The sequence below is a fragment of the Diplotaxodon limnothrissa genome, linkage group LG17 (genome assembly GCF_057381915.1).
Source record: "Diplotaxodon limnothrissa isolate DT_005_m linkage group LG17, D_limnothrissa_male_GT1.1, whole genome shotgun sequence".
Lineage (NCBI taxonomy): Eukaryota > Metazoa > Chordata > Actinopteri > Cichliformes > Cichlidae > Diplotaxodon > Diplotaxodon limnothrissa.
This window is the reverse complement of record NC_140612.1, coordinates 6,533,225-6,561,041: the sequence shown is the minus strand read 5'-3', so window position 1 is coordinate 6,561,041 and position 27,817 is coordinate 6,533,225. Positions and strand designations below refer to the sequence as shown.

Sequence of the window (27,817 nt, the reverse complement as noted above, 5' to 3'; positions counted from 1 at the left end):
AGCTATAATCTACAATCAAATAAAGATTTCCTGAGCTAGACATTTACATTGGGTCTTTTTTTTGAGGAAAAAAAAAAGGTGTGCCAGGCATTGTTCATATGAGCTTTTAATCATGTTTCACTTGCTGTTTATATTCTCAGTTCAATATGAAAATGATCCAACAGTAGCGATTTCTCTTTTTTTCTTTTCTTTTTTTGTTCTGTGGTTCTTGTTGTCTTGTCAGAGGGTTTTTCTAAATAGATATCTTAAAGGTGAGGGGAGGGGGGGGGATCAGCGTTTCTATCATAAAGGTCGATGGTTATAATACACCCAGGTTTCGAGGTCATACAAACATAATGTCTTTCTGAGACCCCCCAGAACAATGTGATCCTTTCTGTTTGTTTGACTCATTTCTCTCTGCTCCGGCCTCCTTTCGTGGTCTCGCGAAGTGCAGGGGTCTGTCATGCATTAAAAAAGAACTGGGTCTAGCTAGTTTGTCCCTGGAGCGTTTCCTGTCTGCTGATGGATGGCTGCCCAGAGACTCCGAGGCTCAAGCTCAGAAGCTGCCAATGAGTTCATGTCAGCTGGAACTCAGAGGTTATTTATGTCTAAAATTCCTTCTGTTTTTACAATTGAGTAATCACCTCGGCGCCATGGTCATCGAGACAGAAAATCAGGTTAGTCGTGGAGGATCTCTCCTCTGCACTTCCATGTTATCAAATGTAATTGGTGCTTAGAGTTCTTGAGAAAGTGGTATCAAGTGTCACATTTTGTCTTACAATGGTCCTGTTGTGCTAATTACTGTTTCCACAGTTAAATTATGAGCCCAAATATGAGCCACAGTGTGTCATAAGTTGAACTGGAAGTTAGCACCAACCCTGAAACATTGCTGCTCCCTTCATCTTTCTGATGAGACCTAAACATCAGATAAATGATGATTTCTTTTTTCCTTAACACGATGATGCTGTTGTCTGAGGCAAAGAGGAGTATGAGGAGCAGCTGTACCCAAAACATTCCCTCCAAGTGGTTTGAGGCGACCCAGGGCCAGCTGGGAAGAGTGCTGCGGTAAGGACACTCATGCAATGTAACACAACCACTGACATGCAGCCTCATACCTCCCATAAGTCACCTTACCATGACTAGTAAACTAAGGTTGATGCTGCATCAGTGTTAATTTACATATTTCATGATTACATTTTTTTTTATATCTTACAGCAGTGACTGATTGTTATTACAGCCAAATTACTGTCAAAATTAAATTAGACTTTCTTCATCAAAGAGATCTTTGTGGAGGCGTCTCCTGCTGCTCCATCCGGAGCAAAAATGAAAAATCGTGATGCAAATTCATTTTATTCAATTTATTACCTAATGACCTAATGTCTTCTGTGTTTCAGTCATCTGGTTAGTTTAATGGGACTCCGCCTTCAGATGAACAAAAACTGCAACACTGGCAAAAATATTGGAGTATATTAGGAAATACATATTAGCTTTCCTATGGAGAATAAGATGAAAAGATTAACACCACTTAACCCACAGATAGAAGCGGGTTGGCTTTACTAAGCAGATGTACTGCAAGCAGAAGAGACATATTTGCCTCTTTTAAAGTAAAAATCTTCAAAAACAGGAACGCTAAAGTAGATTATACAAAAAAAACAAAGTACAAAATGCAGTTTGTGGATTTCTAGAGTTGTCTGTGATTTGCCAGGAAACTCACAGATTACAGGAGACCAGCATCGATGTGTAATCTTCTTGCCTGCTGATCCTTTTGCTTTGCCCTTGCACCAACTGACATGTCAGCCCAGCATCTGATATGTATCTCTGGTTGAGCTGTGTTTTCAAATGGGTTCAGATCTGGTGACTTTAAAGAGCATTTTATTCAGATCATTTTTTTAATACTCATCAAATCATCCAGCAACACCCTGCGTCCTGTATTTGGGGTCAGTCCCATCCTGAAAGAGAATACTCCGGCCAGGATTACAATGTTAGATAGAAAGGATAAAAGTTATCAACATTCCTACTCTCAACTATGGTCACGAGCTCTAGTTAGTGTCACGTCACAGATCCAAGCAGCTGAAATCAGTCTCCTTCGAAGGGTGAGGCGCTCGGTGTTGTTTTTCAGTGGGAAAAAGGAGCAACCTTAACTCTTTGCCATGCTGTCAAAGCTTTTCCCCTTTCATCTGTCACCCAGCAAACAAGTCCTTTCTACTTGTATCCACATCCTACACTTAAAGAATGAACTACAATCATTCTGCATCATACATGAGCAGATTTCCTTATAACCTTATGGAAGCCTGAGTATCGCTTGAGGAAGGATCTGTTTATATGTCCAGCTGTCGTCCTGTACTGGTGGACCACGACTCCAGTGTTATATGAAGCTTTTATTGTTTTCAGTCTTTCACTGTAAATATCTTTGTGTTACCAACACCCATGCTTAGTGATTGCAGTGTATGCTCCATTAACTGAATCTGGCTTTGGCTTTATTTACACAGCATGACAAAATCCATTTGTTGTATTTTCTAGTTCCCACGCACCGAGGCACCTACTCTACCAGAACACCATTCTGTATATATGTAGCTGTGTAAGCTCACAGAAGAAGGCTTCAAAGATGGTTTTGGTTTAACCCTTCCACGGGTAATAGCCATGTTTCCTTCTGTTTATATGCCAACAGAAATTTCAGTCAAAGTCTTTGAAGCCAGATGTGGAACCCTACAGTCTTCCTGTTGTGATTAGGACTTTGCTGGATCTCACCCCAAATGTAATTTAATATATTCACAAATCCTGAATCCTGGTCTAATCAGCCTCAGTTTCTCCTCTTCGCCTCCTTTATCATCCCAAACCAGGTGGTTCTGTGGGCCTGTGCTGTAATTAAAAAAGTGCAAATGGGGTAATCCTGTAAAACAAATCCTTCTGTCTCTGTTAATGAAGACCCCCTAACTGCTTTTTTGTGTAATGAAATATTTGTCTGTGAGTAAACCAGCATTGCTCTCTCCAAAGAGACATGCCAGTCAGACAGCCAGTCGGGATTAGCAGTTTCACGGACAGACTGGGCCACTTTTGGCTGAGCTGCAGTCTGAAAACGATCCAAGAGATAAATGTTTAAAAAAAAAAGAGAAACAATGTAAGTATGTCAAGCTGGAGTTGTGGTTGCAATTTGTTGTAATAGCTCCGAAATGCTGCCATATTTAAAGGCAGAAAACTATCTGTAACATATATTTAATTTTACCTGTTGAAAAATCAAACACTGACCATCAGAGACACAAAAGATCCAAACCCCAGCGACCAGAATCAAGAGAAAACAAATATTTGTTAAGTGTCCCATCCCATCAAAATGGACACAGCTACAGTTACATACAAACTTTCTTTCCTTGCTTTAATTGAAAAATGTTGTGGTTGGTGAAAGGGCTTGGGATAGGCTTGACAAAACCCAGATTAAATAGATTCAGAGTGATCCATCCCCTTAGGCTTCTTCTTTTGACAATGCATTGCCGATTCATTCCACACCTGTAACTACAGCTCGTGCAATCCAGTGCAACTGCTCCACAGTAGACACTGCATTTGTGGCCCTTTTGATATTTAGTCTGTATTGAACTGAAGCCAAGGAGAGCATTGGTGCCTCCTTTGGATTCAAAAAGAAGTTTGATTGTCTCGCAGGAAAATGAGCATACTTCTCACTTGACCTACACTGTGACCTCAGTAGATGCTTTTTTAATGAGTTCATGCTATCTCATTGGCAACATCATTATTGTTCATGTTGGCCATTAAACCAACATTAAAGGAAAGGATGCCTGAGTCAGAGTCAGGCCATGTCCACACTTATACATTTTTTTTTTGTTTGAAAACACATCGTTTTCTCTCCGTTTTGGCCTCCCGTCCACACTGAGACGGTGTTTTCGGTCAAGGAAAACGCAGCGTTTTGAAAACGCTCTCCAAAGCGGATAGATTTGAAAACACAGGTTTTGTGTCACATTGTGGACATCGAACCGGAGCCTTGAAAACATGACACATTTTAGTCATGTGATGCAGTCATGTGACCAATTAAACTAAGGTAGCGGAGGGCATTATACAGCAGTTGTTTTCTTTGCTCTCAAATTTTACAGCCCTATTAAAGATTAATATCAGTCTGTACATGCTCCAGATAGCTTTTCTTTCTCACTCGCTTTTGCAACTTCGTACTTTTGTGTTACTGGCAGCAACAACTCCACCTCATTATCAGTCCATTTTAAAAACTCGGTGCTTTCCCTCGACATTTTGCCGGGATGTTTCAAAGAGCAAACGGTGCAATCCGCTTGCATTTCACGCATGCGCAGTACTGGAACGTAAGCGTTTTCGGCCGCTTCAATGTGGACGCACAACCAGTAGCGGTGTTGCCCGGGGCGGCATCGTGGTGGGGGGCGGCATCACGGGCCTCGGCAAAAATAAATAAATAAATAAAAATAGCTCGTATTCATGCTGCCCCGACGTCATGCCAGCGCATATTGGGAATGGCATAGGCACTGATTGGTTTTCTATCGCCCATTTGCTGGGAGTAAGGGCGCCCTCCATTTGCGAGGTGCGCCTGCTGCTTGCAGCACAGGGAGGAGAGGGCGGGGCGGCGGGGGATTCTCTGGCTGGCTGGAGCAGCATCTAATAGCCAACTCGCAAAAACAAAAAAACAAAACCAACAAACACGAAAACACCAGACATTATGATATAGACTTATAATTTGCACCGATGTTTTTTCGAAATTCTGTACGCGAAAAGTGAGCGCGAGAGCCCTCGGTGCGCCTGCTCGCTGCTGAAGTCAAAGTAAAACTTTATTGTCAACTCCGCTACAGTACAGAATATAGAGACGAGACGACGAGGCTCCAGTTACAGCAGTGCAAGTAAACAAACAATATATATAAGAAGAGTAAGAAAATAAATATGCACTTTAGGACTCGGGATAAAGGGATCAATAACAATTTAAAATTTATATTTTACAGTTTGATGATTTAAAGTCTCACACACAGCCCGTCGAAAGGGGAGGGGCCCTGCTGTTTCCAAATAGAGCACATTTCATTCATAATGATGTAAATCCAAGCCCATTATGTATTCATGATTTGAATCCTGGGTTGTGTGAAATCCCAGAAATACACCTTAGACAAAGTGAATCTGTGAACTAAGGTGTAGGTGTGTTAGGTTATGTTGTGGTGATCCTCGATGTGGGGGATGGGTGTTCATACTGGAGTGCAAAATTAAAACCACTGGAAGATGGACAAGAAAAGTTGAAAGCCATCAGGTGCTCAGTTTAGAAAAAATAGAAAAGAAGAGGAGGAGAAGATGCAGGTAAGCAGACGTGTCATTGGATAATGGCAGGTCATCCTGAAACAATCAGAATCAGAATACTTTATTAATGCCTAAAGAAATTATGTGGGTTACAGTTGCTCCAAGAAGAAATGGTAAAAATAGCAACAGTAACAGACTAAACTCCAAACAATACATTATGTTACAGATTTTAATATTAATTAGTCATTGTCAATTGTTGATTTGTTCTGTTCTCATTGTATGACAAATTATGATGGCTGTTTGGTAGCCGTTTGCATACTATGCCTCTCTCTCTCTCTTCATATGTCTACTGAATCCTGTGCAGCAGACCAAAATTGTTCGATAATATAAAATATTGCTGTTTGAGTGACCTCTGCACACAGCTAGTGCATTACCACACTACCAAACTACAAACTGCAGCATTCTTCCTAGACAATGTGTACAATCTGTGACAGGACTGATCAGTACAACTGAATAACTGCTGGCTCAGACACCTGACCTGACATCACTTCCTTTTTTTTAAGAAAAAATAAAAGTCAAGTTGTCAAACAAACTTCATTTCTACATCACTGCAGTAAATGCGCCTGCCACAGCAGTGCACTTATGTACATACATGAAAACATGTGCGCACACGCACGCACACACATGCACACACATGGTATTCAAACACTTCTCTCACCACCGCTAGAGCTTTGATGAGGTTAGCCCTGCTGGTGGCTTTAAAAAAGAAGAAGAAGAAGAAGCACAGAACTGACCAAATAATTTTAAATAGTTTGGGCATTTTTTTTATTTTACCCTGAGCCACTGAGTTCTGCTTCAAATTATGTTAATTTTGACATTCTTTCCAGTATTTGTGCAAGGATCTTTAAATATTTTCTCCCTAGCAAAGAACAACTAAAACTCTTGCCTGATGAAGGTGAAAAAACACAGAGCCTGGAACACTGGGATTTTCTGGGGAAGTGATAATGTATGCGATGCACACACTACAACCTCTCAACAAACTTCCTTGTGTTTGTAAGTATCCAAAAGCATCTGACAGCCACACAAACATCTGACGGAGTCCTCAGCCAAAGATACAGACAGACGACCTATTCAGGAGCACGGCAACCGAGTCCGGAGTCGAGGACCTTTCTAACGCAGACTACGGCCTGCAAAGCTGTGTGTTCAGCCAATGAATCAATCACACTTGCATCTGATAAGCAGCGCAACCCATTTGACTTAAGTCATCAAACAGAAGCATCATCAGTAACCACAGTGTCAACATTTTGCCTTTAACCCCCTAAATAATTTTACTTTTTCATTCGCTTCATTTGGTGTAAGAATGTGTCTTGATTTTGCTTCTTCAAATAAGCCCAAACTAAAAATACTTCTTAGCTTGACAGATGCGGACAGGCGCTGAAGTTATTTTGGCTTCCCTGTGAAATCATCTGGCAGCGCGTCTATTCTACACTGTGATCAAAACCATGACTAAACACGTTTGAGTGAGTGACTGAAACCTAAAATGCATGCACACACCTAAAGATGCCAGCTGTCTAGAAAGTGACGCATCTAAAAAAAAACACTAAAGAAAGAACTAAACTCTCGCCAGTGATGAAAACAGGACCAGTATTGGCCACACCAATATCGATACTTTTAACCTATAAAAGCAAGCTTACATTGGGAAGAGCAGCTGAATCATCATTAATTTGCAAATTCTGAACACACTTTAAGGACTACTAAATCACTATGATTTTCTCTTTTTAAAATATTTAGTTAATACAGCAAAACAAGCCTTTCAGCTTCTAATATATTTTGAAACTGGGTTTTTTGGAGTGCTGGAATGTAAAAGTGTCCTTGTATACTAAACTTAGAAGATAGAAACAAAGTAACGATCCTATTGTGCTAGTATCAGTCCCATAGCAATCTGCACACCTCTATTCAATACTCTTGGGTAACAGAACTGATGTCATTGCTTATTCTTGTAACCCCTTTTTCTTGTTAGGTCATAACACACAGTAATGAAAAATGGAGTCTGTATAGGAAAAAAGGCAGAAGAGATGATTTTTTAAAAATCTTTTTGTGAATGAGTTATAAAGTGGTACACTGCCACTGAGGACCTTATTACGTGACCACGAGAGCTGGATGTAATGTTTTTATGCTGTCCGAGCTTACTCTGCACCCAGTCTAAAAATTATGGACTGATTTGACAGAAAGTGCCTAATTGTTCCTGGAGGAAATATAAAAATGAACATGTTGTATCTACACACGCAATCTTCCTTCATCAAATAATCCCATCAAACACCAATGAACATCTCACCCACCCAAAACCTCAGTCAGTTGTCTAACTGAAAATGACACACAGCAATTGCTAATATTACAGGGCTAGTGATCACTTTGAAGTGATTCCTGGACTTTATTGTCTTACAGCAGGCCTGTTCAGTAAGAGGCTGCCAAGCCAGTGTTACCAGAGCGACATTACACTTAAACTGATGTAAAAAGCATGCATTTTCTTAACCGCTTATCCAATTTAGGGTTGCAGTGAGGCTTGAGCCTATCCCAGCTCTCATAGGGTGAGAGGCAGAGTACACCCTGGACATGTTGCATGAGCCAAGACAGAGAGGGGCATAGAGAAACCATACAGGCACAGGGAGAACATGCAAACACCTCACAGAAAGGCATGCTTAAGTGAAATGTCACACTGAGGCCATTTTTTTTAAAATATCACTAACACCCCTGAATTCAAATTTACATGGGAAAATATATAAACTGACCTTTGGAATAAGCCCATAAATGAGATTAAGCCAATGTAAGCCGAAGTTGTTTTTCATCAAAAAAACATGTAGCAGGCATTTTGTGCCTGAGTGCAATGCTGGTTAACCAGAAAATCTCTGAAAAGTTACAAGCAGCCATGAGATGGCTGGGAAAAGGCCAGTTGTGCAGCTGCAAATCAAATAGGCTCTGCAGTCCAAGGAAGCTGAGCGGCAGGCAGACAGACAGAGAAAGAGGGAGAGAGCAATGATTAGAGGTCAGCTGTTGAACGAGTCGGAGCGCTGTTATACTTCAAAAGCCTCAAATTATCAGACCCGACCACAACATTCTTTAACGAATGATCTATCTGTCACACTTTATTTTGCAGTCAGCAATCAAAATATGAATTGCCCAAATACACCAGGCTTCTGCTTTTTCTCAATTCAACTCAGCTCCAAGTACAGTTGAAGCTGTGCTGAAAACAGGAACTGGATTCTTGTAGGAGTGGAGGCTCCCGGGGTTATAGTACCCAGTTCATTCACAGAGATGTAAAAGCACAATCCATTATATGGAACCAATTTACTATGTTTGCTTGCTCAAGAGGTTAACACTCATTTGGAAGCAGGTCTCAGCCTCCCTATGATAGTATATTGCATTAATGGTACCTTTGTTTCAAAATTATCACAAGACCCTGTTTCACAAAGGAGCAAATCTGAGCAAGACAAACAGTCCATGAGTTTTATTAATTCATCCCGATTATCGTGTTTTAAATGCAAGATAATAAGAATATTAACCTTTTAAAAAAACTATTGTGGTGGATATTAGACTGAAGATAAAAGTAAATACATAATACCTACAATTTGAGGGATTATTGGTCAGACAGTATCTTATTAACTCAAACCTGCATTGCAGATTTTGACAGTTTAAACTCTCAATAACACACACACACACACACACACACACACACACACACACACACACACACACACACACACACACACACACACACACACAGGAGAGAGAGAGAGAGAGAGAGAGAGAGAGAGAGAGAAACGCACGTTATCCAAACTGCTTCATCCCTATGGATACAAGGTCGCTGTCTCACACTGCACTGCAGGGCCTTTCAACCTAAATCAGTGATTTGGGTTATTTCGATAAAATTAGCTTTTAGCTGAAATTAAACCATTAAAAGATTAATTATTTTTTCAAGTCTATAAATAAAATACAGAGTTAAAAATAATAAATCATTGTGAAACTCCCCAGAGGCGCTTCCCTTTTTGGTGACTGGTAAGAAATCTTTGAAGGCGTGATGGTGCTTTCGATGAACCTCGAATTAAAGAGATTTCTCTGTTTTTGAGCAGTAATTTATATGCACCACTCATATATGAATATAAACCTGTTTTGTCACACGTTAAAGAATTGGGACTGAGAAATAAAAACTCTTCCCATCGTATTTATCTATAAAACAGGGTTATTTCATATCGGCGGTGTTCTTTTTCACGGAGCTACTGAAGGCATCGCGAAAGCCTGATCCATTGATCGTCAGATCCAGGCGCCGGCAGGACTCCTCGGTGTTTCCACGCCTACTACTTTCACCCCCTTTGTGGTGACTCTCCGGCTCACACACACTTTGCCAGACTTCCAGGAGTTGGAGCCACTGATCGAAGAGGGAACACCGACAACGTAAGGGGGAAGAAAAGAAAGAATAAACATATTCCCTGCCCCGCATGGATTTGCTTTCTTCTCTGGAGGGATTTCAAGGAGGTGCAATGATTTGTGTCGCTGGGAATTCTGGAGACTTGTACCGGAGAGAAAGGGCACACGTACTCTACGCTGCAAAGTTGTAAAAGTAGTTTCCCTTGAAGTTCCCCCCCTCAAAACCACCCGTTCTGACTCCGTGCTTCTCCAGTTTGTAAACCCCCTCAACCATCATGGCGAGGCGGTCAGCGGAGAAACCTCTGTTTTTGAGACTGAACGCGCGCGCTGCTTTTCGGGATAAACACATTGGCTCGCGCGGAGGCTTCATGGCTTTTTCGCGGAGCTTCGTGTTAATCTGCTTGGCTCTTTCTAGTGGATATTGCGGAGCCGAGACGGAGTTTTCCATCCTGGAAGAAGCGCAAGTCTTGGCCGAACAAATGAAAAAGCTGTCCTCTCAGGAGCTGGGAGTCTTCACTATGCAGGTAATTAAATAAAACAAATAAAAGACACCAAGTTGTTTGAAGAATGTGTTTGGGTGCAAAGCAGATAACCTCCGCTCGTGTCACGTCGAGCGAGTTGGAGCGGGTTTTAATGGGTTTTTTTCTGGCGCAAACAGGAGCTCTAAAACAGGCCTGCACAGCGCAAAACTAAAATAATAACAACAATACTCTCATAACCGCAGAAAAGATAGTTTGTCGACAGAGATGTTAAAAGTGTTGCGAAACAATAAGCTTCTATGTTGCAGTGTAACAACAGGCTCTTTGAAGTTGGGACGCGTTTATCTGGGACATGAACACGCCGGAGGTTTGAGGTTCTGAAAGGCTGGCGTTTTACCCTTTTATTCTTTTTTTAAGCTCTTAAGTAGTCCCAGTAATAATGAAATTAATTTAAATTCCAATACCTTCAGTTATTACTGCACTCTCTGTGTGTGTTTGTTTTTTGTGCGCGCTACCTGAAAATGCCAACAAAAAGCGGGACAAAGTGTCCTTCATAATGCACGTCATAATTTCTTAAAAATGAGTGCCCTCTGTCCCGCTGTGTGCTCCTGAGCACATGTCATTGTGCACATACTCGAGTTTATCTTTTACCTGGTTGATAAATAATCTCCCGCAAGTCAATCTGCTGCAGCATATGGGCTCATCCAGAAAATCATATTTCCCCCAGAAAGAGCTGGTGATGGTTTATGATTAAACGCAAACAGCCTGGATTTCACGTGGATAGAAACACACTCTCTCAGCATCAGTTCTAGCACAAATGATTGCACCTAAAGCTGCCACTGATACATGTTTTCTTCATGAGCAATGTTTTTAGCAATTTTAGAATTTGTTTTTGTAGATTTGTCTAATAATTTAATTAATAAAACTCCACAAAATTGAAATTTCTGTGGTCACATCTTCTTAGTCCTTCTGTCTATTTAAAAGCCCCAAAACACCAAAAATATTCAGGTCCAAAAGGAGGAAATCTGCAATTGTCACAATTTTGTGCTTCTAGCTGTGTGCTTCATTGCCTTCTAAAGACACCCCGCCGACTGCTTTCAAGATAAGGGATTAGTTTGGTCGTGATCAGTGTTTGTTGTCCGCCAAGCAAGCGTCACAGTCAAAATAAAGATGCAGATGTTTTGGAGTTTTGATCTCATGAGATACCAGCCGAAATGAACCCATTCAACAGCGAGTCGGTGGACATGAGAGACAGATCTTTCTTTGGAGAGTGGAAGTCATTTCATTCAAAAATTCCAAACTCAATCACTCCATCTTGCAAGCAGATTTGTGTTCATCTTGTGTGATACTGAAGTGAGCATTTTTGGGGACTCATTCTTAGTATTGTAGTGACCAAACAAAAAATGCTTCGACTCTAAAAAGAAGCCAGAGTCATCAGTGAGAATGACTGCATTGTTACAGCCCCAGTAGACGAGTAAATGCACTATATGATAATCATCCATCCGTGCAGTGCTGCATTAAATCACCAAATGGCAGGAGGGTGCAGTGCCAGGGGTGTGAAGGAGGTGTTTAGCACTTCAGAGGCAGAGGAGCTCGCAGGCCCCGAACACAGAGGCGCAGCAGCGGGGGGGCCTCGGCCCCAAATGGTGTTTCATCTTCTCTGCTTCCACACTGAGCCGCCTTCATCCCAGCTTTGGGAGTCGGCTTTGAGGGCTTCCTCTGATCCCACCGGATCTGCTGTTGTCACCGCTCATCCCCTCCCTGAGCTCCAGTTTGTGCTCTCGCCGCCCCGTTTCTGGTTCTTTCCATCATTATCGCTCTGACTTTTTTCCCTCTCCCTGTGCAATTCTTGTTTTCAGCTCCTGTTGGTGTGAATACTTTGAATTAATAGCTGTTTTCCCCTCAAACGAGAGTAAAACGCCTCCATCAGTGACAAAGATGTAATTAATACGAAATGATCTCAGCTTATTGTCGGCCTCACTTAGATTCTCGTGACTAATTTCGCATTCATACAGCAGCGTACAAAATGAAGTGTTCAGCAGTCGGCATCCTTCCCCCGTGTCAGGGGAAAACGGTTTTGAGCTATGAAGATGTTGCAGAGCTCTGAAAATCTGACTTGGCGTGAAGCTTTTTTTTGTTTTTTTACTTACTTCAATTGAAGTGGCACATTTCACAGATTTGCCAGAGTGGTTTTCCAGTGAAAACACAACTGCAAGGGTCTGTTTCAGGCCACGAAAGGACATCGGCTGTGGTGCTCACATCGTGCCTGATTGAAATTCAGAGATGTGCCAGTTCAGCTAATTTTTTTTGTCCCTTTCTCTCTTTAAAAGAAAAACAATCTTTTCCACATATGTTTGTATCCAAACAGAATCACTGATTTTCATTAAAAGTCTTTAATTTCTTGAGTCACAGCTGGCCCTCATTATCTCTTAAAGGAGTTCTTCAGGTTTCTTTGTCCACTGAGCTATGTGCCGAGTTCACGCGCTGCCTTTTCAGATGAGATCTGAGGATTTTGCCATCAAGTGAGCATCCCAGCATGCCCATTTAAAATGTAATTGTACCCCTCTGCACCCCACCCCTCATTCTCTGGCAGATGTGTAATTTGAGGCTCGCCTCTCATCGGTGTTTCTGAGTCACTGGGTTAGCCTTGTTCACTCTGTCATTGACTTAGTCATCAGGGGACTTGAGGGCTTACAGCTGATGCTTTTACGCTGACAGGTCTGCTCTTAATATAAATATATATGTATTTGATTTAGTGGTGAAACCCTACTGTAGGTAGGGTCAGACTTTGCAGGTTTGCGACGTATCAATCAGAAACTTGATGACAGTCTTCCCTTTTGAGACGTTTCATATCTTCCTGAATAATTTATGATGAAGATTTCTACATTACGACTGCTTATTGTGAAAGGAGAAGGTCTTAGATACCCATAGAGCTTTTCATGTTCGATTTCCTGCAGGCTTAAGCAGAAGGCTGAAGATGGCAAGTTTAGTTTTGGATCTCGATAGGAAATTCAATCTCTTTTCTTACAAAACACACGACTGCAGCTACTTTTCAGAATCAGAATCAGAAAGGGGTTTATTGCCAAATGTTGAGCAGGTTTACAACATTAGGAAATTGCTGCGGTGCTTCAGTGCAAACATACTGTCATAAAAAAATATAAGAATAAGAATTAAAAGTGCTAAGTAGATAGATATATACATGATATATACATGAGTGCAGGTGGTGATCAGTGCCAAACATGGGGTGATGCAGTGAACACAGCGTAGGGTCATGTGTTAGTGGTGGGAACAGTCATACGGTTATTGTTCATGTGTCCAACAGCAGAGGGGAAGAAACTGACCAGTAAGTGGAGCAACAGGCTTGATCACTTGTAAACATGCAGTAAAGAGAGATGTTAAACGTACATAGCCTGATTGCTTTTAACGTTGAGAAGCATGTATGCACTATTGGCTGCTTATTTATAAAGAAAGTTTCACTGTGTTAGTTTCAAGGGCCTCAATCCTCATATGGTTTGAGGCTGAACCCCTGAGGCTGGCTCGTCCATTTATCCCTGGCCCCCTAATTGAATATTGATAGCGTAGTGAAGGTTTGTGTTGGGGTAGCTCTGACAATGTCTTCACTCTGCTATTTTCTGGTTTGGGATCAGTCCAATGGTAACGGAGCTGAGATTGACACTTTGTTGGTTTCTTTAACCTAGACTTGGCTTGATTTGATTTAACATGCACTCCTCTGTCTCTCTCGGTCTCCATCTACCTTTATTCTAATCTTCTTGCTCCCATTTCTCTTCTTTCTCTTTTATTGGCCTGTGTTCCCGTTCCCTCACTTTATATTGAATCAGTTGCAGAGACAGGGTGGGGGAGGAGGAAGGTTTGAGGATATACAGCAGGACATCAGAATTCCTGCTAGGCTCTCTGCAGTACAGCTTCAAAGCCTTCTTGCCTCTTACTGCGTTGCCTGCATGGCTCTGTGCTCAGTCAAGGTTACTATGAGCCTCACAGGCCCACCGCTTCATCTGGGACTGTTACTATTCCCCATCCACACTCTCTCTCTTTTGACTTTGAGCCTTCTCTAAGTGTGCATGTTGAAGCAGATCATTCAATTAACAACATGATTACGATTTATTTGTGAGCCACTGTGCAGCCTGTCTGCTCAGATTGGAACCTGGTAGTCTGAGAGCATTTTCAGCTGATTATAACCCAGATTATATGAAAGAAGAGGTGTCTTATAGAACTTTTTATTTTCAATAGTCCTCATCTAATGGGAATATGAGCTTTTCAGTGTCTTTTCAGCACGTCTCTGCTCTTGCCTTGTTCCAGCTATAATGGGGCTGTTTTTAGTTCCCTTTCTTCGGGGCACAGAGGTTATGTAATGCGACCAAGTTTTCTCTTTCAGTAAGTGTACTTCTGCAAATGACAAAATATGAGACTGTTTCACTGATGGAAACAGTCTCATTCATTCCTCCATCTTTACTATGTTTATTATGCAAGTATTCAAACAGAAGCTCTGCATGATGTTGCAGTAAAATTTTATTCTGATGAACTCTTGAGCATTCTTGTTGTTCTTTTTATCTGGCATTTAAATGAGTGAGTCTGAGCAGGGTTAGATCGTAAAGTCGTCACAGCAAATGTGAACTAACCCAGTTGTCTCACTTAATTAAAATGCAGTTCACATATTTAAACCGATATTCTGTAATTAATATTTTATTTTGTGCCAGCAGAGGTGAACCAATGTATAAACGAATTAATTTTTACTAGGAACAACTAGGAAAATCTTTCGTTGGCTCAGCTCTAACCTTGTATGTAGACTGGCTCGTGAGTTGGTACGTACATTCTTGGTTCCTAGACAGTGAATACTAATTTGGATTGAGTCTTGCCTTGTTGCTACCCTAGTAGGCCAAGGTCTAAATACGAATGACAGAATTTCAAGTAGTGGAAGCAGAGTAAATTTGAATGGTTGTCATTTTGTGTTAGCCTAGTGATGGGCTTTGCCTTTTGCCCCATGACAACTGGGATAAGTTGCAGTCCCCCTGTGGCCGTGGAACTGGAAAAGTGCTCAGAAGAATTGATGGACTGTCGCAGCCTAATCTTCAGATTGTTCTATATCCTTATTATCTAAAGACCACAACTTTAAGCTTTCCCACACTTTACAGAAAGAAAGTATCCACATTGAAACAACAAGCACAAGATCAAATGTTAAAAGCAAAGTAAAATTCTTGGGTGTTTGCGGCTCAACCATAGAATTTATGGGGGAATGGGTTAAAAGTCTTCCTGTCTGGTTTTTAACGATCTCTGTTAATGTGACATGTGGTTACTTTGTTTAACCTTGATTGGATTCTAACCTCATCCCATTAATGGTATGCACTGTTTGCCTTTCCCTCCGATCTCTTTTTATGTGTTTGGTTAATAGAACCAGGAGTGCTGTGAATTAGTCGACCTTGAATTGAATAGCAAGGCCAGAAGTTTTTCTTCTTTTTTCATTCTGACCATAAATTGTGATGCATCTCATTGGTATATGAGCCCCCTGAGGCTGTGCTGGACTGTCTGTTCTTTTTCCATTTTAACAGTGTCTTTTTTTCCCCCCAAGCTTTTATTGCACAGAAAAGTTTCTGTTGCTTTAAAACTACCTGCTTTTAAAACATAGTTATTAGATTCTTGCTCCCAAGTTGCTGAAGATGCATGAATACTTCATAACTTCAAGCTGCAATGTTTTGCAGTGTGTGCAGCTTTAATGTTTTCTTTTTTTGTTCTTTATTGTTTTTATCCTTGCTGAATTACAAATGAGCATCGTGCACATTCGAGGCTATACGCTGTCTACATTTATTGGCAAGAGTTTTTTTTTTTTCTTCTATAATTTGAAAGTTGCACTGTTCAGTCGAAACTGAGAATTTGTTTTCCTTTGTTCATTTTGCTGGAAAAAAACAGGGCTCTCTGCCAACAGCTGCAAGGTCCCACAGCAACGTCTGTAGTGTTTTAAACTTGGGATGACTTTCACATTGGTCTTCAAAATTCTTGGGCTGTCCAAAATCCTGGGAAGCAGCCCAGCTCTGTCGATTGTTACTTCTGTTACAATGCAGGAGAGAATAGAGTAAAGAGTTTTTATTAAATCAATGGCTGCTTGTGTGTTTGGGCCTAATTCCAGCCACTGAGGGGTTCAGGCACCCTTTATAACCAAACTGCCTTTGAGAACAGTGTGTCTGGCTTCTAAACCGAGCACACACCAAACGCTGCGAGGTCCCTAGAATTCTTGGATCAAACTAGGAGTTGGGTATTACTGTCAGATAGAAGCTGTCTGGATTTAAGGAGGTCATTTTTAATAATTTTGTCTCTTTTTTTTTTTTCTTATTGTTTCTTAGCTTGGGTAGGGCATCTATTGGTCTTATTAGAGTCTACTGTTTAATATGATTATGACCAAGGAGGCCATCTTCTTTTATTTTTATTTTTTGACGTGGCTCCAGAGGTGGGAATGTTGACTTTACTTTATTAGTTCAGACTTTTAAATTAATGCCTATTGTCTAGCTATTGTTGGGTGGACTGTTGTTACATTTGTGCAGATATGCATGGTGCTCAAATATGAAAGCCTGTGGTTTTGGATCAGTGCTAATTTGACTGTGTGGTAGTTTTAAGAAAATGTCTTCATAACAGCACCAGGCTGAAAGATCACTGATGAAACTTGAGATTCATACAAACTCCCATTCACACTTTTTTTTTCTCAAAAGAAAAAAAGGTGTCCACAGTCTGATTTGCACATTTCTTGGTTTCAAAAGTTTATCTTCTGTCTGTTCTCAGTGTGTATTCACTAAAGGCTTTAGTACATCACATTTCCACATCACACTTGCGTAAGTTGCATACTAGACAATGATGGGCTACCAGAGTACTTGGCGTATCAAAAAGTTGAGCATAGAAAACTTTCTTCCTTCAGCAGATAAAAGAGAAATTTTCCACATGTTTTAAGTGACATTTTCTAAGTTATCAATGTCAGGTTGTAAAATTTGACTTGTAAATACAAATTGTAGATTGTTTTGTGTTTGAGTCGTTTTGGACTGCAAGGCTGTTGGAAGAGCTTTATGGAAAGAAATATATTTTTTTCCAGAGCGTTTACATGATACAGCTTTCCATCATTTCGGTCAGATCCCTTTACATTTTCAGCCAGTTTAAGTACAGCCTGCTGCACTGCCTCTTGGCTCCCGTTGGACAGCGGTCAGGACAAAGCATGAAACTGATGTTCTTCTCCTTCTGCACCAGCTGTTGTGGTTTAAATCTGTCTGTACTGTCGTGGCCAGATCATTTAACTCACCGCTTTTTGATCCGTTTTCCACATTTCTTAGTTAAAGGAGGGCCTCTCAGTTTGGCTTTGACTGAAATTGGTTTTGCTGTGTTTTTTTTGTTTTGTTTTGTTTTTTTCCCCCACAGCCTCTTAAGCCTGTACATTTTTGTAACTGTTTTGGTTGCACAGTCTTTTTTTTTTTTTTTCCTTTTTCCTCCTGACCTGCTCCTAAAATGCCAAGCTCCTGTTAAGAATCTCGATGGAATGTTTCCTTGGCTGCTGTCGCAGTGCTTTGAAGTTAAGCAGTTAGATTAGGAAGCTGTAAACATACTGTCCTTATCGGTTTAACCTGATATAAAGCTAAGTGGGCCACTTGCAGGTAGAGCTAGCATCTGGCATTATTCACAGAACAATGAACTAAATGTTCTTAAATAAAGAAGTATAGCCCTGAAATATGAATGTCAACTAGTTTCACTATTTATCTATTAGCAATTGCCCAATAGTCACATTGGACACAATAGCCATCTGTTACCATTAATATAGCAGCTGAGCTCAGTGTAGATGGATAAAACATGAATAACAGGTGGAATATTGAGCTGTGACGGAGCAGATTATGGACATGGGGACAACTGGACATGTTACTGGCTGTGCAGAGCAGCGAAGGAACGTTGCTGAACCGAGAAGATGGTCCTGAGTTTTGAAAACTTGTCCGGAGCAGAGCAGCCAAATCAGATGGGGTTTTCACACCTAAAGAGCTGCAGACTGAGGCAGAGCAGTGTGACCAGTGGATGAGAGAGAGGCTGCCGGCAGATGTGGACAAGATGATGAACTTTAACTTTTCTACGTTTACAATAATTTCTTAAAATCTGTTTCTTCTTTTGCTGTGAGGTCTGTTTTAAAGTGCAGGGAGTGACCAGTTCAATCTTTCACAGTGATGTTAGGTATGGTCTTGTTTGTTGTACTCTGTTTATTAATAAGTTCTATCATTTGACCTACATTTGACCTTCATGATCTAAAGTGAATTTATCAAAAAAAATTATAGAAATGAATAAAACCTTTAAACTTGATCTTAAGTGCGTATTTTGTTAAATCTATCTTATAATTTGGGAAAATTTGTTAAAAATGAACAACTTGGCTTTTTCAAGAAACAACTTCTTTGCCGTTCCTTCTGTTGTTGGAGGATGGGTTCAAACTCTATCCCGTGGTATCAGATGGTATGGACTGCTTTACTGGGTATTAGCACGGATTTTGCAATTCTAGTGTCATGACAACCCTAGGGTATACGTGAACTTAGTGCTACAATGTCACGTGGCAACAGTTAACACACTTTGTTGATTTGTGCAAACTACAAACAAACAAAGAACTCTTTTCAAATCCATCGCACTCGCAATTTTTACCTCGTAGGTCTAAAGCTACAGACTTTTGTGTTTTTCAAATGTAAGTTTGGATCCTAGCTAACCCACTAAACATCTGAGGCACACAATAACACAAATGTACCACTCAGTCGAGGCAGCGGTAGACCAGAAACTCATGTGTTGTGCAAGTTAAAACTACTATTTTCGTCAGCGAAGCTTTCTAGCGTACACAAGTTTGCAACGGCTTTGGGCCCGTGTTAGAAAGAAGGATCTCTAAGCAGAGAACGCACTCAATCTGTATTTCTTTTGGTTGGCTAAGATTCAATTGTTGGAGCTGATCCTGTCTATAGTGCTTGGCTTCTGTGCCAGTCAGTGCTTTTTTTCTGTTAGGAGGGATTGCAGACTGACATCTACTGTAGGAAACGCATCGACTGGGCTTATATTTTTTTTAAAGCAACACTTAAAAAAGCTGAGCTTTCCCAAACTGAGTGAAAATAGTAACAATATTGCGTAACCTTTTATTCTGATTTAACCACAGTACGTGTGACAAAACACTGAGATATACATAAGATATTGAGACCACAATAATCCAGCAGTAACTTTTGGTCCAAATGTATATAATATTTGTATAGTTTCATCATCAACTTTCCTGACAACTGAAATTATCCACGCAGTTATCTCCTGTGTGTTGAGCTAAATCCTGTCGTTGCGCAGCGCTCCAGGTTTTTAGCAAAAGTAGCTAACTCGGCCCTCTGCTTATTAGTGATAAGAACTAATTAACAGGCTGTGCTTAATCGGCTCATTCTCACTTTTTCTTAATGATTCTCTCTTTCTCTGTTACCCCTCTCACTCTTCATGTCCCATTCGCCGTCACCCTCCCTCTGCCCTCTCTTTTCTACACACTAATTCTCTCACACACACATAAGCCACAATGAATGTGTGTGCATGTGTGAAAGAGAGAGAGGATCTTTATTGGTGATCCAAGCTTTGTGTTTTCTTTTTCTAGATTCCAGCCAGTGTTACTTAGTTAGCTCCAACAGGAGATGACCTGGCAGTGTGAGCCAGGGGACCCCAGGCCACCCTTTAGCAAGTCAGTCCCTTCATTCGCCACAATGGGCGAGACTCAAAATGAACTCCGCCTGAATAAGAGAGAGAGAGGGGAAAGGAAAGGGGCGGGGGTTGTGGTGAAGGCAAAGGGGGGCAGTGAACAAAATGCCCATTTGGGAGGGCAAAGAGAATACGGGGACCAGCTCCCACTCCCCCTGCCCCCCAGACAACATGGTCCCCATCCCCCTCAAAATGCACACACACACACACACACACACACACACACACGGATGCATGCGCACACTCCTGCAGAAGAGGCTTTACATTCTTGATGAGGAGAGTTGGAGCTCCAACTGTGGAGAAGCAGATCAGACTGTTTTGCATGCCTTTTTTCCCTCGTTTCTCTTTCTCTGCTTACGCCTCTTTCTCGGTGCTCTGAGTCGCATATATAATCGCCCAACTTTTACTTTTGTTAAGGAGCGCTTATTCCGAGGGTGTCTCAAATTTTCACCCATGTTTTTATGCCTAGTTGCAGTTTTTTGTTTTTGTTGGGTTTTTTTTGTATATGGTAAGTGCATTTTCTTTGGGAGGGGGGGGGTGGAGATCTGACTGCGCATAAGTAACAGCAGGCTTTGGGGCTTCCTCTTTAAGGCAGCATGCAGTTCAGAGCATAGACAGAAAATGCTAAAGTAGGTGCTGGGGGTTGGAATGAAAACTAGAGTAGAAAAGATCGTGTGAATCGGTTGCAGCCAAGAAATGGCAGGCTTTCATATTGTGGAGTCTCACACACACTCACAAACACACAAAAGCACAGTGGCAGCAGTCTTCTCTCAGTTTCTGAGGATTTGTAAGACGCCTCCCAAACTCTAGGGTCGCAGGGTCATGGAGGTGGTCTAACTTCTTTATTCACATACTGTGAGACAGTAAAACATGGAAACCTTGTGTAAATTTACAGGCCCAAGGCCCATCAGTGCACCGATGTAAAGCTGTGGTAGCGTGTATAGTGTGTGCATGTGTGAATTCACAGGTAAGCAACCTTAAATTTGACTAAAACACAATATGAAGAAGGTGTACTGTAGCCGAGTAAACCTTTGATTTTATTTTGTGAAAAGCAGCAGTGATTACATTTTTGGGCAATTGGAGGCAACAAGCCTCCAGCTCCATTTAAAGATGTCCAGGTAGTAACCACACAGTTTTGTCCACTTAAGCCATTGCACTACAATGCCTCAACGTGAACTAAAATGTGGTACATATCTAGTAATATGTAGTACGATCATAGAACACAAATATTTGTCATTGGAGTCTGTCTGCAATCATCCCCATACATCAAACACAGAGCAATATTAGCAACGTTGGGCCTCTGGCTCTGTTTTGGTCTCAACACCCTTTTGTTTCAATGACTGACCTTTAAACATGAAAACAATTGGTCTTTAAAGCAAAAATAATGAGCTAAAAGACAGTAAAGTCCATGGTTATAATGCTGTAAATGCTAGAGATACTTTGACATTTGGGTTTTTGTGGCACTGGTTTCAGCATTGCTGGAATACCTCAGGAAAAAAAAGAAAAGTATGATCTTTATGCCTTCAGGTTTCAGTGGATTAAAAATGCTTTCACTGTTTCTACTTTCTTCTTTGCCTATCTTCTCGAACATCTTCATCTTCTCTTGATTCATGGTGTAATTGTGTCTGTGGGTGGTGGCATGTGAAACCATGTCCTTTGCCTTTTGTACGCTGCTGGCTTGCTGGCTTTGAAGATGAATCAGGAAGTGACCTGGACTAATGAGTTGAACTCTGGACTCTCTGCCTCCGTCTGTCTCTGTAAGACAAGGCTGGTTGGAAGATGAAAAGAAATGCGTTGTTGTTTTTCTTGCACAGAAAATGGCAAAGGGGGAAAATGTGCTACAGCTCGCTAATTAGGAGGCAAGGAGGAGTGTCACAGCTTTGAGCATGAGATGAAATGCTGGTAGACTCCGAAACACCACTTTAACTGTTCCAAATGCGTGTGAATCCCTACTGTCGCGCTCTGGTGCTATCCATATCTTTATGTCTGCCTATACACACACATACACAAGTCTTATAAACATGGAGACTCATAAAAAGCTACATGCACAACTGTGTTTAGCTATCAGTGTCTCTGAGCTCAGATATGTGTCTACTAAACGAGTGGTTTATTTGGTTTAGGCTGACTCAAAAGTAATGGAACATGAGCATTAGGCCAAACAGGCCTCAGTGTTTGACACGGAGATGGCCAGCTTTACTCAAGATCGCCAAACAGTGCAGCTCTCTGAAATAAAGACTGCAAAATGATATTTGTTCCCTGGATAAACAATGAAAAATCCAGGCGTACTGTGTACACTTCGCATAGATTGCGCCAGTACAATATAATGGTTTTTTTAGTCAAGTCGGGATTTGATGACCAATAATGTCTCACGTGAGGTCTGACTCATAAAGTCATATTGCTCTTGTTGCACGGGGACCATCTTAAGATGTTCTTGCAGCACATTTCACTTGTAGGCGTTGAGTTTAAGAAACTTACCAGTTATCCTATGCTTGTTTACACTGTCTTAAGTGCGTCTGTCCAGGTTCTCTATGTGATCTCCTCCTGTTTGACTTGGTTGTAACAAACAGTTGGCATGTCCTGCTTTCTGAGTGTGTCAACTTGTGGTCAGGCTCAACAAACCTGTTACTGTTGATGTGTATTGGTGTAGTATGAATAGACTGTTTTTAGGTTTCTGACATGTTTTTCTGTACAATTTACAGCCTGAATCTCTTCTGACTATACCGTCACTTATATGTACTCACCCAAAACCTGCAAGCCAGTCCTTAATGTCATGATCCTTTCTGTGACGTAACCTGTGGAGAATCCCTTTAAATGATTTTACTGCTTTTCAGTATAGATCGTGTCCCCCGTTACTTCCTGAATTTAGAAAATCTGTGGTTCACAAAGAAAACGTCTCTCATCCAACAGACAGACGGCGTGTTTTTGAAATCAGTCCTGGCATTCTAGCTGAGAGGTCTTAATGTTGAGTCAATAGCCAAGCAAGCTGGTCTGTCTCCTTTATTTCTTTCTTTTTAAAGTTTTTGTTTTTTTTCTGGCAGAAGCCCAGTTATAACGCTTTCTACAAGAACACTACAGTCTCATTTTATCCGGTCTCATCCACTCCTCCTCATCCTCTCTTGACTTCCACACTTCTGTTTCCCAGATCTTTACTTTTCAGTAGACCAGGTTTGTTTTAGGCTTGGTTGGCTGGTGTCATGCCAATTATTCTCAAATACTCCAGCCCAGGCATCAGTACGTCAGCTGGCCAGGTTTTCTGCTGGTATCTTGCTGGCAAGCGAACAGGGTGACAATGTGCAGCTTTTCTTCACTTGTTATGGACTTAGTTTTTTTTTAAACAATTGTGATATAATAATGCATGTTTTCAGAAAATGTGCTCAGGCTGTGTAGCCTGGGAATTGGACAAAGCTGAGAGCTCATGTTTCATTTGCTCTGGCAGAATGTGTCTGAGGTTCATCCCTTTCAGATTTACAAATAGCCTTGCCCGTGCTACCCCAATCAAAAACGTGAGATTTTTCACAGGTTTTGCTGCTTTCGAATGCTTGCAAGTCTATGCAAATGTGCCCGCGTGCTCCCATTGATGATTTCAGTGAAGCTGAATTGAGAGCGTCATGACTAATTTGCATACAGGCGTCTGTCTTTGGCTTGCATTTTCACGGCTCTCTGCCAAATGCGAGTTCCTTTAGCCATTTTCCCACATGGAACTTCCTGTTTTAGAGTCAAAACATAGGCTGTATATAAAAGATGGAAATAGTCCGTTGCAAAGCTCGAGTTTAGCAAAATTGAAGAATAATTGTAACACTAACCACACACACAAATGCAACACTAACCACACACACAAATGCAAAATAAAGAAAGTCTTTGATGGTGTTTTGTCCTTGATTTGAAGCAAGTAGGAGTTCTAATCCTGCTCTGTTTTCATGGCTCCCAGTCACAGGAGTGCAGCCAACACCTCTTACCTTTCCTGGAAACGTTAGTCTGTCTGCGTTACCTGGTCTATGTGTGAAAGCACTGTTAGGCTGATACTGAGCTCTGTGGGAACAGGTATCTGTGTTCACTGGTGGTGTAGTCTGCGTCTGCGTGCGTTTGTGCTCACATTTGTAGTGGCGTGCTGATTTACACTCCTCTGCACTGGGTTAGTTTTAGTGATGTGACTGTATATTGTAAAGTATGAGATAATGAAGGAACAAATAAAATGATTAACTTACTCAGTGGATCTAATTTTGACTTAAAAAAAAAAAAGTAAGGCACTCAAATAAAAAATGAGACCGACTTTTATAGTAAGTGTAAAATCATGGACTCATATAATCTACCTACCCATTCTTAGAATGTGAATATTATTTCGGTGTTTAATGAGGTGCCAAACCGAGCACGTTGACCGCCGCAGCAGGAATGCCAAATGGGTGAATCTTCTTCGAGAGGAGTCGTCATATGTCTCCTGCATACATCATCAAAGAAGCACGTCTCTCCCCCTCCTGGCTTTTACAGCAGCAAAGCCATTTTCCATTTACATACTAGAAACTTGTGAATGTCCTTGGGGAACTCTCTCCCTCTCTCTCCCTTTTGAAAGCACTCATGCTCAAGCTTCTGCACACACCAGCGATCGACTCATGAATCTGAATAGGAGAGGTTTTCGATGTTTAGACAGCTCAGGGAAAAAAACAAAACAAAAAAAACCCTGACACCCCCCCAACAGTTGACATGTTGATGAAAGTGTGTGTGTGTGTGTGTGTGTGTGTGTGTGTGTGCGCGTGCGCGCGCGCCTTGGATTTACTATATATCTATATCCTTTGCATATAGGAGAGTTCATATTGGTTTTTAACTCAAATTCTGTATTTGCACAAATTTCAGGTGAACTAGGTTGGACCCTTACTTAATAGTACTTTAAGTTGCTGCAGGCTTGTAGGTCCTATGATGTTGAAACTGACATTGATGCATTGGTTTAATTCCTTTTCCTCAATTTAATGTGAGTAATCTGTATCTGCAGGTATTTAAAAAATACAAATAAACACCTTGGCAGTCATGTTTCTTTAAATTACCATACAGGAAATAGGCCTGTACTTGCTGGGGTGAGAACACTTTGCTTCACAGACTTGACAAAAGACAGGAGAATCTGCCAGAGGCTAAATTTTCTCTTTATTCAGCCAGTTCCAGATGATTCATTCATTCATTTATTTATGGCTAATAAGGGAGATGGCTTGCTTTGTTTTCCTTTTTTTTTTTTTTTTTTTTTTTTTTGTATTAGCCCTTTCCGACATCTGTGCTCACTCATTCTGCCTATCCTCCGGGAATTTAGTTGTTTCAATTCTGAGCTAAAGAGAATCTCATATGTGTCTATTCAAAACAAAACACATAGTTGGCTGCTGGTAAGAAGTGCTATGAAGCTGCATCTCAAATCTTATTACCTAGATAATCGGCCCTGTAAAGTCCCACATTTGAGCCCACACTAAAAAAACAAAAACAAAAAAACCTGACCTGGCAAAAACTAGTACCGACAATTTCTGAATAAAATATGTTGAGTATTTTTGTAGACAAAAAATTAAGAATGTTCTATTTTTATTCAGCTTGCATGTTGGATTGAAACAACATGACAAGTACAACAAAAACAAAAATATCAGTAGGTAATCTAATCCAAATTTCCAACCGAGAAAACAGTTTAGTTAAACAGATGCATATTTTTCATTTCAAAGATTTTCACCACCTACCATTTTTGAGACCTACTGCCCTTAAGCAGTCTTTCAAACCATCCATCCATCCAGGTTTTCAGGCAAATAAGAGATTGTGAAATAGATTATGATTGTAGATGAAATGACTCATATAATAGTGTTTTTTCTACTGTAATTTATGGCTGTTATTCCCACCAGTGTGTACAGACTTATAGAGGCGGCGTTTGTAATGGAAATTTCATAAAGGAAAAAGTTCTTTCAGAACTTAAACATAAACCTGAATGTACTTTAATATTACTCAGCACATTTTAACGTAACCATGTAGCACTAGTTATCTTGTAAGCATAATTCCACTTGTGCTAGTTAAATAAATGTATGCTCAAATGCCAAATAATGCATTTATTCACCACAGATGAATAAGTGGAATGGACCGTCATCAGTTTCTTTTATTTATTTTATTAGTTAGCCTGCCATCTAGCTAAGCTACCTTTAGATTGAGCTACGTGACATAAATGGGAGCTGCATACACTCTAATCAGAAGAGTCAGACATGTTTGAGAGAGGATTGTTAAAGTCTGACTACTACTATTTGTTTTCACTAATAAATATATTTTATTGTGTTTTAGAAAAACAAAACGGTTTGGCTCTCATTTGTTCCCCTTGTCTGTTTTAATTCTGCCGTCAGCAGCTCCTCATGTTGCATTTGAAGCCTTTCTTCCACCTGCCTTGATTTAGCTAAGGTTGGTGCAAGTGTTCAGTTAAGGAGCTTGCATCTCAAAGGCGTGATTATGAAGGTAGAATCATTTCGACACAGTGACTCTACAAACATAACTTTGGTTAAAAGCAGACAAACTTGAAGAAACAAGGGTGAGTAACATTGCTAATTACTCATGAGTAATGGATGTGAAAACATATGACATACAAGTATTTGCAGCATGTTTGGGTTTGATTTGAAGCCAATGTGCCAACCACTTGATCACATCTTAAGTCCAAGGTCTATGTTAGGTCCAAGATAATCACTGGGCTCGCTGTAAGTCGTATTTCTTTCCCTAACCAAAGGTCTACATAAGAGTTTCTGGGCCTATCGACTGCACTCCACGCGTGCCAAAACCAACAGGTGCACATGTCTAATCTCTCTTTGTTTTCATTTCTTTTTCTGCCTCTGTCTTTTTCCTTCTCGGCCTTTGATCTCTTCAGACTCTCAACCTCAAACACCAGCTCTCCCTGCTTTTATCATGGGTCACTTTTGTGTCATCATCTGCTTGATCACTGTTCATTTCTTCCTCTTCCTACTTTAATCCTCTCTTCCTTTCCATTTTTTTCTTTCTCTATGTCTCTCTTCCTCCTCTGCCTAGACCAGGGGTCAGCAACCTTTAGCACCCAAAGAGCCATTTGGAGGCAATTTCCACGCAAAAGAAAACACTGGGAGCCGCAAATACTTTTTGACATCTAAAATGAAGATAACACTGTATATATTGTTTTTTTGGTTTTTTTTACCTTTATGCTTTGTGTGAACAACTAAGGTGTGTTGCTTATGAAATTCATGAACTGCTATAGAGAAAATTAAATTTTCTCTATATTTCTCTATCATGACATAAATAAAATTTTATTTATGTAATTAACACATTTTGAACTCTTAAAGAAGAGGCGCTGCAGTGGAGGCGGACGCACCTGAGTGGCACCCGCAATCACGCCTCGCCGCTTTAACGTCTGTGCGGCTGTGAGCTGAAAAGCTACAGCCGGCTGTACAGCAACCGTGTGTGAAAAGTGGTCAATAAAGAGATGCTGAAAAGCCTGTTCATGCAAACATCGTCGGGTCTGCCGTGATATGTTTACAATGGGACTTCTGCTCCTGAACCTCTGCGCACAGCGTCTGGAAATCGGGGCTGTACGAAGTCACTTTCATCTTTATGCAGGACTGTAAGCTGTCATCTGTGAGGCGTGAGCGGTGTTTGTTTTTAACATAGTTCACGGTGGAGAACAGCTGCCGACATAATGTGGATCCGAAGATCCATAATTGGCCTACCTGGGGTTGAAAGTCTCGATAAATTCACGGCGTTTCGGCGGGTATACCGGCTTCCGCAAGTGCGACGCTTATTTTGAACGATCAAAAAATAATAGAATATCATTTTATGTTTGTGTTTCAATATCACAATAATCTTCCAATTTAGAAGTACAAGTTAAAAAAAAGAATTAACATAAATAAAATACACTTCAGCTAATTACTTAAAAAAACAGACAAATTTATTTTCCCAAACCACACGGAGCCGCACTATAACGACTAAAGAGCCGCAGGTTGCCAACC

The 27,817-nt window shown here is 40.8% G+C and overlaps 1 protein-coding gene across 1 annotated transcript in view; it reads left to right on the top strand.

Annotated features, from left to right (window-relative positions):
• The first annotated feature begins 9,905 nt into the window (after positions 1 to 9,905).
• The window catches only part of cachd1 (cache domain containing 1), a 110,997-nt gene continuing 93,085 nt past the window's right edge, over positions 9,906 to 27,817 (top strand). The window contains exon 1 of the mRNA XM_085375651.1: positions 9,906 to 10,169. Within this exon, the coding sequence (XP_085231777.1) occupies positions 9,921 to 10,169 (249 nt within the window). The 5' untranslated portion in view covers positions 9,906 to 9,920. The remainder of the gene's footprint in view (positions 10,170 to 27,817) is intronic.